Here is a 14,518-nt window from a genome sequence, read left to right on the forward strand (position 1 = left end):
GCCTAGCTTTGTCAGGTTTTCTTTCCCATGAGTTTCTTCCTTCGGCTTTGGACTGGTTCTTTTCTTTACCCGTCTCCACTCTCAACCTCGGTTCCAGAAGAAATAAGAAAAGTCAACATCTTTACAGGCCCTGCTTTCTCTGCCCAGAGCACAGAGCGCCTTGCTGGAAGGCTTAGGTGGCACTCTAACAGGCAGGATGCATCGATCCAGAAAGCTTCAGATGGCTTCAAATACAGAACTAGAGGTGGAGAAAAATAGCCAAGGAACCCACAGACTGAATGGCTACACCCAAGTCATATCCCCTTCATTAAGCAGGTGTGAGACATTGACAGTATTCTGCTGACTCCCCAGGCTGCATTTTCTTCATTGGGAAGATAACACTAGCTGCCTCCTCATTGGAACATCATAAAAATTTCAGTCAGTTAATTACAAGTGAAGTTTGTGGGGGTTTTGTTTCCTGGGGTGCTGGTGGGCAAAACCAGGTCACTGTGCACGCAGTAGGAGCACTCTGCCACGGAACTGTACCCTAGACCTGGCTGAAGCACTCTGAGTAAGGCCTGGCATGCTGTGTAAGTAAATGTTTGATATTACTCGTTTGCCGCCCCCCCTTTAGAAATGGACATTTGTGGGGCACAGTAAACTGTTTGCCATGCAAGCATGGGACTTGATTTCATTCTCCAGAACCAATGTAAAAAGGCCAGCATGGTAGCAATGCATTTGTAATCCCAGGCCAGTGGGAGCAGAGAAAGGCCAATCCCTGGGGTGTGCTGGCTAGCCACATGGGCCTAATTAATGAGCTCAGTGAGAGACCTCGTCTCAAAAAAACGGTAAATGACTCCCAAGAAACAAGACCCAAGGTTGTCTTTGGGCCCCCACTTATACAAGTGCATACATGTACAGGCACCCACGAACATTTGAACACACACAGTGAAATAGAAACTTAAGGTGCCTTACATCCCTAAGTGAACATTCCTCTGACATGGTACAAATAGGAAACTAGCATTTCTGAAATTTTAGAAATTTAGCTATAGCTAACTTTTTGGTACATCTGCCTGATACCAAGATAATATTTCTTGATATTTGTGTCATTTTTTTCAATATATTTAGTGTATGTGCTCATATGTACACGCGTGTCTACATGTGCATATGTGAGTTTAAGAGGACAACTTTCGGGAGTTGGTTCTCAGCTTTCACCGTGTGATTCCCAGGTGTCAGACCTCAGTGCTGAAGGTTGGTGTCTTACTGTCCGAGTCATCTCACCAGCCCCATTTACATATCCAAGTGGAAATGTATGACTCTCCTTCAAAAGATCGACTGTTTTGACATAAATATAAAACACTTATAAAATGACAGGTAATTGTTACCAAAGAAGTTATATACATGCTAGTAAAGTCATTCTCATGCTTATGTCAGAGATAAACACACCCCTTTTGAGGACACATGCTTATATGTTTTCAACACTTTTCTAAGATATATTGAATTATATTGCTTCTTATTCTGTTTCCCCTAAATGAATTTTTTAGCCTATTCATTCATAATAAGGAAAACCACACCTGAAGTTAAATGTACTTGGCTATAAAAAAAAAAAAAAAAAAAAAAAAAAAAAAAAACCTCACCCTAGTAATAGGGACTACAAATAGGACTGGATTTTTGAGTAGCCTTCTCTTTCATTTGGCAGCGTGTTTATTCATTCATTCATTCAGCAGAGTACTGCACTGTTATCTTATAGCACCTGAGAGAAATCCTTCTGCTTTCAAACAGCACGTCAAGTGCTCTGATACAAATAGCTGCTTTGTCACCCCGTGAGCCACGTCTTCTCCATAGTGGTGGTGCATAATCAGATGCACATATCCGTGGCAGTCTACTAGCACATGGTCAGCCCTGAAAACATACATGTAAGTAGCATGTGGCCTCAACAGCTTGTATTTAGGAATATATATATGTAAATACAAATACATGTATGTATGCAATAATAATTGATGGAAAAAAAGAGGCCATGAATTTGGAGAAGAGCAGGAAGGGGTATGTGAGAGGGTTTGGCGGGAGGAAAAGAAGGGAGAAATGTAATTAAAATACAATTTTAAAAATAAAAAATGTAAGTTGCATAAGTGGTATGGCTGGGCAGGTCAACTTAAAACAAATTATAAAATTATTCTTAGATGGATGATCCTTTTTTTGTTTGTTTGTTTTGAAATGTGTCCTTATGACTCAAATCGTAGAGCGAAAGAACTCATTCTCAGAAGTTGACCTCTGACTTCCACAGACAAACTATGACATGCATCTCCCCACCCCCAACTAAATGAATAAATGTAGTTAAAAAAACATTTAAGGTTAAGAAACATTTGCTTAGCTAGGCATGCTGGCTAATACATATGATCTTGGCACTTGGGAGGATGAGGGAGGAGGATCACTGCAAGTTCAAGACCAATCTGAGGTACATACTGAGTTCTAGGCAAGCCTGAAACCTGAAACCCTGTCTCAAAAAGTTGGGTGCTGGTTCATAGAATTCAGGAATTCTGGTTTACATTCATCATCTTAGGAGATGCAATGTAAGCTATGGGGTAGAAAAGACATCAATGATCTTACCCAGCTATAAACTCTGCAAACTAGGACATCAACCTGTCAAGCAAGAAGTGCCTTGTTGCTTGAATCCTAAATGGTCTTATAATAAAAAACCTGGAGCCAGATACTGGGGTAAACGCTGAAAGATCAGAGAGACAAAGGAACAAACCACTAGAAAAACTTCTCACCACTACCGAATCCTCAGGCCAAATGGAAAGCAAGATCATATCTCCTAAAATCCTCTGACTGAAATGCCCTCTGAATCCTTAGCCAAAAGGGCTTGAGTCCTCAGACAAAAAAGCTGTTTAGTTCCTGTCTCCTCATGTCTTATATGTCTTTCTCTGCCCAGCCATATTACTTCCTTCTTAGTGCTGGGATTCATGGCATATGTGCTTCCCAAATAATGGTAGCAAAGGCATGAGATCTCAAGTGCTGGTGTGTGCCACCACTGACTCTGTTTCTCTCCTAGACTGAATTAATCTCATATAGTCCTGGGTGGCTTTGAACTCACAGAGATCCAGATGGATCTCTGCCTCCTGAATGCTAGGATTAAAGGTGTGTGCCACCACTCCCTGGCCTCTATCTAGTGGCTGGCTCTGTCCTCTGACCCTCAGGCAAGCTGTGTTTGATACACAGTATATCCTCACAGTGCCTAGTTACGCAATAGTGGCACTATTGGTCTGTGGCTAACCAACTGCTCTCTGAGCCCCACTCCAGAGCAGGGAATAGATGCCCAGTCCTGTATACTTTCTGTCTAAAAATAAATGAATAAATTAATAAGTAGACAGAACAAATGCATAAAATGACTAAATCAATAAAAACAGAACAAACTAAAGGACACATGACAGGGAAGATCATAGGCCCTGGGGGGAACTGACCATCAGTTAGCTAAATTGACAGAAAGTCATTGCCTTGTAAATATTTATGTTTATACGTATTGACAGATTCTACTCTCAGCCTTAATCAGAGAAGCCTCTCTCCAGTGGATGATGATGAATGGAAAGACTCAGGGCTGCACAAAGGACTGAGAATAAGTGACAGATGAGGGCTCAGCCCCAAGAAAGACATTTCTACTGCCCCCTAAGGCCTGGGGAACACTGAGAAGGAGGGAGCAGAAAGAATAGAGCCAGAAGATAAAGGAAGGAGCTACAGAGTTCCATCTTCTGAGCAAGACAGTCATTACAATCAGGCACTCACAGCAGCTGTGGCTGCCCACCCTGGGCCCACGAGAATGAATCCATTGACTGTAAAACATGGAGGGAGGAAGGACTCAGGGGCATACGCCTGGCTGTGGAACTATTCGCTACTGCATGTCCCAGATGAGAACTCATTCCTTTCCATTGTGTCCATGCCCCACCAGGCCTCAATTATTTGTCCTAATTCAGTGGCATCATGGCTGGCCTTGGTCGCACTGAATGGGTCACAAAACTAAAAGTCATGAGTCTAGGAAGGAGACTGGGGGTGGTGTTGATAGAGACGGAAGGGAGATGTGAGCAGATAGGAGGAAAGAGTAGTTAGAATGCATTGCATGCATGTATGAAATTGGCAACAATGTTAAACATTTTAAGTTTTTAATGTGAATAAATTAAACATCAAAATCAGAAATGTAGAGCTATATAATGCTGAGCTTAAGATTCAGAAAACTTGTGGCTTCGTAAGTAGCGCTAAACTTGAGAGACTTTTCCTTATCATCTGGGGACCTATGATGACACTAATTCTTCCTATGTACTAGTTCCTGTATTAGCTATTTTCTCATTTTCCTGACAAAAGGCCCGACAAAGCAGCTGAAGAGAAGCAGAAATGTCGATGGGGCTCATGGGTGATGGCTGCTCATCCTGACAGAGACGTCTTTGCAGCAGGAATATTAGGTAGCTGTTCATTGCATCTGTAGTCCTGAGTCAGAGACAAAGACGAATGCTCAGCTCCCTTTCTCCTTTTTGTTCCGTTTGGGATCTCAGCACATGGTATGGCACCCTCTATATTTAGAGCAGGGCTTCTCACCTCAATTAACCCAACCTAGAAATTTCCCCCACAGACGTAGCCAATGACTTGTCTTTTTAAAGTGTGGTATGGTTTTTAAATCATAGCATTCTGATGAATCTCTTTTAAACAGTTGACAAAGTAACAATTGCCAAAAGATTGGTAGGCAATAGAATCCTTTCCAGTCTAAGAAATGAAGACTACATGCAGGTTATAAAAACAAGAATAGCTTGAGCAGAGGAGGTAAGAATTGAACTGGGTTTCAAAGTTTAGGCCAAGGGAAAGATGAGAAAAAAAATGTAGTTCTGTGTAGGCTGTGTATAGGAGTTTGGGGGGGACTTTTGTAAAAATCACAGCTTAGCCAGATGCTCAAATAATAGCTGTTGGGATATTTGGTTGACTCAAGTTGATGGTATACAGTGGTCCTGAAGCTGCAAGTTGCCAGAGACATGGTTCTGATTATCATCAGGTCATTCTTTGGAGATGTCTTCTTCTTTTACTTACATGCTACTTTCATATTTGACAACTTTTAAATTTCTTACTTGATTACATACTAGACAGAACAGAACTTAATTTGTCCTGTAGGATTCAGTTGTCAGATGATATCCAACTGCATTAGGCATCACTTGTATGTTGTAAGGAAACCAATGGGCTAAAGCCTGCAACTTGGAGGAACATCCCCATCTATAAAATTACAGCAATTATAAAAAACCAGCCAAATTACAGCTTCCCAGGAGAGACATTGACATGTTGATCCCCATAGAGATGTAGCTTGAGAGTTCCCTAACTTCGATTTCCAAAGACCTTAAACCAATTTTTGAAGAAAAGATTAAATCTCACTGGTATTTAGGCTTGCTTGACTTGGAGCTCAGTCTCTTTTGGCAGCCTTACACAAAGGAGAATCACGTGGTGCATCTTGGGAGTCTTACAATGTTGTGGTTTCCCAGGGGTAGCCAAATAGGCTCTATACCACAGCTTCAACTATACATGAACTTGTCTTCCAGATAGTCATGTCCTCTGTCTCTCTTCGCCCTTCCGTTACTCATCCTGTCTTTTGTTGATAACCACTATCCATTCCACAGTCAGGCTGTGCTCTTGGCCCACTATGCATAGGCTTCTTTGTGATCTTAGATTAGAGATCTCAGTTAGATGGATAGGCTTTGTTTCAAGCCCAGGTATAATCTAGCAGAAGTCAATGTTGGCTGTAGGTGGAACCTTGAGGGGTTTTCAGAGCATAATCATCTACTTGCTTGCATTAGGATCTTCTCCTAATAGCTGGCTTCAAGGGAAGCAAACATTACCAATGTGAGTTTAAGGTCTGTGCCCTGTTTGATTGTATATATGCCCTTAGCTAGGGAGAAAAAAAAAATCTTTTTCTACGTGGCTATGGACAAACTTTATGTCAACATGCCTAATCCCATTGAGAACACTTAAACCAAATACTGGCACAAATAGAAGAATTTGTCACAGTTCTGTCCTAGGACAGATTTGACAGTGAACTGTACACTTTGGCCAAAAAAGTATGTGTGGTGTGTGTGCGTGCATGCGTGTGTGTCTACGCATATCTGTGTGTCTGATTTAAAGGCTAGCCTGCCATTGCCAGTCTTTGCTTTTGAGCAGATTTACTTGGCTGTCTATGGCTGTGGTACTGTCTACTTTAGGATCACACTCTTGACTTCATGGAGTCACTCCCCAGTAGACAGTAATCCTGTACTTGCTGACAGTACAGTGTTTGGAGGTGGAAGGCAAGCCACACCATCAACAGTGGAGCCAGCACGTAAGCACTGTAAAAGCCCAAGTCTCAGTCAGCGGAAGTGCTTTATGGAGTTATTTTATTGAACCTTCACCACTGTCCTGGATGCCCATTTCACTCTCCTTCACAGACAGGATACTGAAGGTCACCAGGCCTAGAAGTGAACATCTGCATATAGATTAAATCATGAAAAAAGGACCAGAAATTTTTGTTGTTGTTGTTTTTACTTACAATGTATACCCTTAGGTTGTGGTGTATCAGGGAAAAAGAAAGAGATTAGGAGATCAGCACATTGGTGGATTTGAATCCAAACTTAATGTTTGTTTACTGCCGAGAACCCAAACTAAGGGAATGGACAAGAGGATTCAAAAGCTGAAAAACAAATTGAAAAATGGTTGGTAAAACTAAAGAATTAAGAATTAACTCTTTGAAAAAGTAGAAAGTGCTAGGGATATATTGAGTGACAGAGCACATTCCTCTACCCCTCTACTTTCTTCTAAAATGCAAAACAACTGCTTGTGCTCTCTCTCTCTCTCTCTGTCTCTCTCTGTGTATGTGTGTCTCTGTCTCTGTCTCTGTCTCTCTCTAGTGTGTGTGTGTGTGTGTGTGTGTGTGTGTGTGTGTGTGTGTAGATGGGAATACAAAAGGGAAAATAATTACACTGGTTATGGGACATGGAAGATTCAAGTTGGTACCAACCAGGAAATTTCCTCCCAGATGGCCAGCTTTCATAGCACCAGAAGGTGCTACATAGGCTGCTGGGGGGAAAGAGGTCACCAAGGGTCTTAACCTGTGCACCTGTGGACTATAATAGTGATAACCCTGGCAAGAAATGCTCACGGGCGCAATAGTGGTGTGAACGTTACAGTGGTAACCAACCACCTTCTGATTGGATTTAAGCCCTGCTTCACAGGAGGGAGCACATGTCTGTACTGTAAATCTGAGCAAAAACCCATGGGTGAGGAGATCACATACCCACAAGTGAATCTAATATCTTTATTCTGTTAAATAGGTAAAAGGTCAAGCTATGCTCTAAATTCATATTTCCGTTTGCAAAGATTAGTTCATCTCTCAGACCTGGTGTTGAAGGCTGACGGTACTGTCTTATTTCCTTACATGTAGAAATGTCAAAGAATGGACACTTTGAGAGGATGACCAAAGGAATAGATGCAGAACATATTGGTTTCAAAGGAATAACTTGATAAAGAAAAAAATGAGTAAAACTTAACTTGACAAAGAGAAAAGAAAGGAGTGACAGAACATGAAACATAAGAGAGTAAAGTCCAAATGTAAGTTAACAGAAAAGAGTTTACACAAATTAATACTAAAGCACATGAAGTAAACCTATTATAAATACATGAGTCAAAGCACACAGCAACTCCATGAGTGTTTGTTATACTGATTTTGCACATTTCTTATGTTAGAAGCATTCTATAATGAACTCATTCACAGTCTTAAGCATTCTGCCTCAGTTGAAACATTGCTGCCATCTCTTGTGACATGCTTTATCCAATGCCTGCCCTTTGCTGTTCATGTGGCCATGCCTCCAAGTGGCTTGAATTCTTATTTTGTGCCTTCTTTCTAAAAAGGAGAAATCTGTATCTGCTGCAGTGCAAAGCATCAGGAAGGGAGAACAGGCTTTCTGTCTCCATGGTCAAAAAATCTGGAGGCCTACACTGTGCCCATTGATGCTGCTCCTGTGTACATGTGTTCAGAGCTGACCACTTAGAATTGGAAAAGACATCAAAGGGCTCATCTCTGGAGAAAACCGGTTCTCTCCCACTCAACAGTCATTGACTGCCTGTAGCTCTTCACCTAGGGATGGGGCCCTGTGAAATCTCACTGATCCATGTTGACATGTGTGGCTATTAAGTAGATCTTTAGGCATCTTGCTGATACTGCTGAGATGTCCTGGGTACAGCATCCTTGTCATGTCTAGAAGGCACTCTGTCACAGCAGGCATCCTGTTTCTCTTACAGTCTTTCCACCCCTTCTTCCACAGTGTGCCCTGATCCTTAGGTTTAGGGGTTGGGACACCCAGCCCCAGTTAGTGCACCTCAATTTGCAGGCTTTACAGTTTATTAAAAATAACTAACTCTTTATTTTGTTATTTGCTTTTGTAATCAACTTATTATCAATATATTATATGTAACCAACATAATGTTATGTTTTCTCTTCAACATATTAAAGGGGCTTTTTTCTTCTATTTTTGTGATGTGTGTGTGTGTGTGTGTGTGTGTGTGTGTGTGTGTGTATGTGTATGTGTTGTATGTGTGTGTGTACATGTGAAAGCCCCAGGTTGATGTTGGAGATCATCTTCAATTGTTCTTCTGCTTTTTTCAAAGGCTGTCTTACTCAAACCTAGAGTTCACCAATATGGCTTGACTGGTCTTGTTAGCACTTCCCTCTGAGGGTCCCCTGTCTCTGCCTTCTGAGTGCTGTACAACATGGCCACCATACTCACACTTGGCATTTACATGGGTTCTGAGGATCCAAACTCTGTCCTCAGATTTGTATAGCAAGCACTTTAACCACTAAGTCAACTCCCCAACTGAATCCTGAGAAGCGCACCATTCAAAGGTTTATATTGTGATGAAATTAAAACCATTACTCTCTTTTTTGATGTTTTTTTTTTCCTCTCCAAATAAATGACCTACATTTCTTAGATCTTGGAACATTGACTGTCTTATTGAAAAAAAGCCTTTGAAAATTATTTGAACAGTGGATTTGCATGTAATTTGTTAAGAGGTCAGTAATTTTCCACTGGCTAGCACTTTGGGTCACACTTGCCTATAAATAATGTTTTCTTCACATGGGCCTGAATTTACATTGCAACACCTTTGCACCTCATGACCAGGTGTGCCCAGAGAAGGCTGCTGTTTCCCTGAGTAAAATAGAAAGAGGTATGTGTCTTTAGCCTCTGCGAATGAGTGACACACCAAAGGAAGTATTCTCAGAGAAGGCGACCACACATGTGAACAACTGCTTTGATCTCCACCATCTGGCTAGGCTTTAGAATTATGCCAGGGAAAGTGGGCAGGTTCACCAGGCACATTATTGTCTCCTCAGTGCTGTTCCCACATCATCTGTTCCTAAGTAAGGTGATGGGTTACTGTTTCATATTCTCAGTATCCATACCACTTATCCATGGTAATTTCTGTCAAAAATAATTGAGTATAGCCCAAGTTTATAAAACACAGCGAACATCTAAGTCTCATTTGGTTCAGACTACTACTTGAACTTTAACAAAATGATGTGGCAGCTGTTTTCTCAAGAGACTCACAGGAGAACTGTTTAGAGCAGTCAACTCAAATAATAGCATCACTTCCTACAGATGAAGTCATTGAATGCAAGGGGCCACACTGTTTGCTAGTTTGCTGAACTGGATGCAAGACAGGATTGGATGAGATAGCTAGGTGATGCTCTTTTGAGATTCCATATAGGCTCTCCCCAGTACTGAAAACCTGTGTTTGCAAATATCTGTTACATGTCTCAGCGATTCTATAAGCATGCAGTGTGTAACTAGCATAGACAATAATTAAAATGATTTTTTTGAGAATCAGTTCTACACTAAAGATGCTGTCATCTTATTTCTTTTCACAGTGTTTACTATCATATCCCATATCTGTCAGTGACCCAAGGCCACGGAAGTTGTTAGAGAACATGATAGTAAAAACTAAGCTTAAATTATCCAAGTACTAAAATCACACCCAGCTATGACCTTTACTAACTTTCTTAACTAGATAATTGTACAAGTGGCATTCAGGCTGTCCCTGCATGGGTCATTCCCTAAGCCATCCTGCTAAATATTTGATGTTGATTCCATAGGAGGATTCTTACAGAATTGATCTGCACCAGGACCAGGATGTTCTACCTAGCTTTCATAGCTTGGCACCTCACATACACCCTTCTCATGATGTTTCCATTCTGCCCTTCTTCTAGCATGGTGGTTCCTGGGATTTCAGACTAGTTTGCAGGTAGATGAGACATATTTGGGGTAGAAATTTTATTTACATATAAAATATATCTACTTCCTATCCACCCTGCCTTCCCCAAATGATAGACCCTCTATGATGTTGCTTGAAACTTAGATGGTCTTTTAATAAAAATAAAAAAATAAAAACAGAGCCAGATATCAGGGTGAAAACTGAAGATCAGAGAAGCAGAACAGCCAGCCACTAGTTCTTACCTCTATGAAATCCTCAGCCTAAAGAGAGTTAGATTCTGTTTCCTCACACCTTATATTCTTTTCTCTGCCCTGCCATATTACTTCCTGGGATTAAAGGCATGTGTGCTTTCCAAGCAAAGGCATGAGATCTCAAGTGCTGGGATTAAAGGTGTGTGCCACCACTGCCTGGCCTCTATGTCTAATCTAGTGGATGGCTCTGTCTTTTGATCCTCAATCAAGTTTATTAGGGTACACAATATATCACCACACTATCCTCTTAAGTTCCACACATAGGACTCTACCAACTACTAATAGGAAATGCATGAGAGAAAATCATATCTGTATTCATATACAGACTTTTCTTATTCAGTAAAGACAGTGTAACAATGCTTTACATGCCATTTGTATTAAGTTAGATTCCAAGCAATCTAAAGACAGAACATATATCAGATTGTGGGGTATGTTATATACAAATACTGTAGTTTTTCTTATAAGGAAATTGAGCATTCATAGAATATGGTCTGTGTCAGGGGTTCTAGAAATAATAGCTACAAGAAGACAATAGTACACACACACACACACACACACACACACACACACACACACACACACACACTTTCCTCATTTCAGAGTCCCACAGTTCTAAGCCTGTCTTACCTATATTCCTCACCTGTGAAATGGACATAACAGCTGGTGGCAGTTGATGGGAATGATTTGGACAGATTTAGTATTGAGAGATGTTTTTATTGGCATTGGTGAAGCCTGTGACTCTGGCCTTCCCTAGTTAACTTGTACAAGTACAGGTGCTTGGGAATAAGATCTCTACCTGTAAAAGTTAAATCTTTTCTGGTTATTGCTGTTGGGTTTTTTCTTTCCCCAAAGTTGGCTTTTCCAAAGCTGATTAGTCTGCAAATAGACATATGCTTTAGGTCTACACTTGTTAATTTACCTTGGAAAAAATCAAGTCACTGTCAAGTCTGGCAATGTAGCTTACAAATACTTGGCAAAAAAAATGATCTAATTAAAAGCTTCTCTTAGATGAAAATCTTGGGGAAATCATCAGTATCAGTACTGTTTTTCTTTTCATGATCTGTGTGTACCTTGGTATACGTCACTTCTCATGTCATATTAAAAGTGTGTTGACTGTCTGCTAATAGTTCATCTCTTTCCTTCTACAGCCTCCAAGTCTGTTATAAATAATATGCTACGGGACCCTTCTCAGATTCCAGATGGAGTTCTAGCCAACCAGGTCTATCAGGTATTAATCACAGCTGTTTTCAGTGGCGATGTTGTTATCTGCCTAGCCGAGTAGAGGATTTTAAACCTCATTTAATTACTGTCATCATAAACTATCACTGAGGTCAGGGCGCACCATAAATGGTAATGCAATATTTTTGAGGAGAGCATTTTACTTTTTAATAGCTTGCTTTTATAGTAAATAAAAAGCATGCAATTTTTGTTTTCTGTGATTAAATCTGAATAGCCTTTTGATAGCTTTCTTTTGGGTGTTGGGGGGGGTGAAAAAAGGTAATGACTGCTTTTAGAATATTTACTGTGGTGGGTTTGTAGTCACCCCAGCCTATAACCCTTCTCTTATTTGTCCACAGTGCATTGTGAACGACTGCTGTTATGGACCGCTGGTGGACTGCATCAAGCAGTATCCTTCCCCATAAAATTTTAGGTGCACAATTGACGAGCTCAGACTCGGTGGAGGAGATGTGTCTAGCTTTAACCTGACATAAAGTTCTGCTTCACAAAACACATTTCATCCTCTCCTATTTTACATTCCATCAACTGGAGGGTCACTGCAGACCACTCTTCTCAGCTGCTTAGGAAAGCTCAGCGAGGCCACTGGAAGATGTCAGTTCAGCAGGTGCACATCTGCATGCTTATTTCACTTCTCAGTTTCCAGTGAGCCTCAGGTGCAGAGTCATTAGGCGGGGAACACACTGTCTTGGAGTGTATCTAACCATCCCAGTGGCCAGTTTTAAAGTGTAACAAAGTTCCATTTTAAATGGGCCAAATTCAGGTGAGTGTTCTAGAATAAATTTTGAACCTAGACTTAAGGAATGATGCTATTGAAATGCCACCGGAGACCACCACATTTTAAAGGGCAGTAGACTGTCTTTGCTCAAATCCTGACTGCAGTCCGCACTGTTATCTGGATTCCTAATAAACATTTTTAGAGAAAAAGTCCTAATTTTCCCCTTGGAACCAACTTGAAGGCTGTGAAAGCAGATGTCCAGTCATTTGTTATTAAAGCCACTGATGTTCCTAAGGAGTTAATGCTTACTTCTTAAAATTAGGCTGGATGAATGGCAGTGATTTCAATCGAGATTATTGATAAATGATATGGCATGACAGTGAGAATTTTGATAACACGTTAGGGAAAAAAGTACTTTCTTAAACAATACTCATAATTTTTGGTGGAAATCATTTAAAAACACAGCCTTCCTGGGCTAGATTTTGATAGCAGGGATGACACAGGGGTCAGCTCTAACTAAGGGATAAGCAGTCAGAATTTTTGTTGGGTTCTGTTGGAAACTGAGTGTGTGCGCGCATGTATCTACACATGCACATATATGTGTGCATATCCATACATATATGTGCGTATTCATACTCATATGTGCACATATGTGTGTGCATATATATGTTTGTGCCTGTCTATATTTATTTATATAATTCTAGTTTCACAAAGGCTTAGAGACAGTTAGGAAAACATTTTTGAGACATGGTTTCGCTCTATTGTCCAGGCTGGTCTTGTGCTTCCCAATCCTCCTGCCAGCATTTCCTTTGTGTTGGGATTGCAAATGTGTATTTCCACACCTGGCTCAAGCTTTTTCAGAAGAAAATTACTTTCCTAAAGACACAGTTGAGATTTGGCATAATCTTTGAACAGAACCCCCTCACAAGAATATTGAGTAACTAGGGTGTAGCTTTTTTTTTATCATGCATTCTCTGATCTGGTCCCTTAACTAAAATGAACCAAACCATGATATTGTCGAAAGCTGGCTTTTTTATTTGACTAAAGTGTAACTATGCTTCTATTTTCGGTGTGAAATTAATGGTAGTGTTAAAAGTTGTAGGAGGGCCAACCTCACATTGCCTCAGTGATAAACTTCAGCACATTTATATAACAATTGACACCATCTCAGAGTGTCTAGGGCTGAATTACATGCTAATTTCAAAGCACATAAAATAGTTAAAAATCAATTTAAAGTTAAGGTTTTAAAAGCATAATGTCTTTTGAAGGATTGCATATTGATTTTAAATATAACTCTCTAATTATATATGCATGGACTAAAGTATGAAGTCAACTGCTTTGTAAATGCCAGGAGGCTATTTTTCAGTAATAGTTGAGATGCTTACGGGAAACTAGATTGCTGTATTGCTGGCGAAGAAAATAGCTTGTGAGGTTATTTACAAGTTTTGCCCCATGGTCACTACCATACATCAATAATAGGTATCCTTATAGACAGTGTCTAAGTGTTTCTGCTTATGGAGCATTATAAATTCTGTCTGGAATATTTTCCTTGTATACATATATATTTTTTGCCATTATTCATGTTCTCTTTTGGCTGTGTATTGTCAGTAGGATTTAATGGACTATATAATTTCAATTGATAAATATAATGATGTATGTATATAAATGGTATTCAGTGACTAGATTCCAATTTTGGCAGTTCTGTTATGCTTATTACTAGTAAAAATTACTGCTTTTATCAACTTTATTTTGTAGACCTTGCATTTTTATGTCTATATCAAACAAAGCATAATCAAGAAGTATATCTTTTGAAAATTTAAAATTGGTGATTGGAGTAACTGTGCAAAATAAAACAGGCTGGGGAGTTTGTGGAGAGACTGATTGTATCTCTGCATTGAAATGGTGTCAGTTTCATATACTATAAATAAGCTTGCAAAGATGTTTCCTAGACTGATCATCAGGAATTATTTTATTTCACACTGGATGAAATGATTGGTTTTCTTTGTAAGTGAGAAATGCTTTTCTGTGTGGTCCTGATCATTGTGATAATGTTTGTTTGCTTTGCTTACCC

General features: G+C 40.1%; 1 protein-coding gene across 2 annotated transcripts in view; it reads left to right on the forward strand.

The window, feature by feature from the left end:
* Cdin1 (CDAN1 interacting nuclease 1) overlaps positions 1 to 14,518 on the forward strand; it is a 211,781-nt gene that overhangs the window by 83,075 nt on the left and 114,188 nt on the right. For both annotated transcript variants that reach the window (XM_028875771.2, XM_028875772.2), the window contains exons 6-7: positions 11,642 to 11,721; positions 12,071 to 12,120. In XM_028875771.2, coding sequence (XP_028731604.1) covers positions 11,642 to 11,721; positions 12,071 to 12,120 — 130 coding nt within the window. The remainder of the gene's footprint in view (positions 1 to 11,641; positions 11,722 to 12,070; positions 12,121 to 14,518) is intronic.

Source organism: Peromyscus leucopus, chromosome 4 (genome assembly GCF_004664715.2).
Source record: "Peromyscus leucopus breed LL Stock chromosome 4, UCI_PerLeu_2.1, whole genome shotgun sequence".
NCBI lineage: Eukaryota > Metazoa > Chordata > Mammalia > Rodentia > Cricetidae > Peromyscus > Peromyscus leucopus.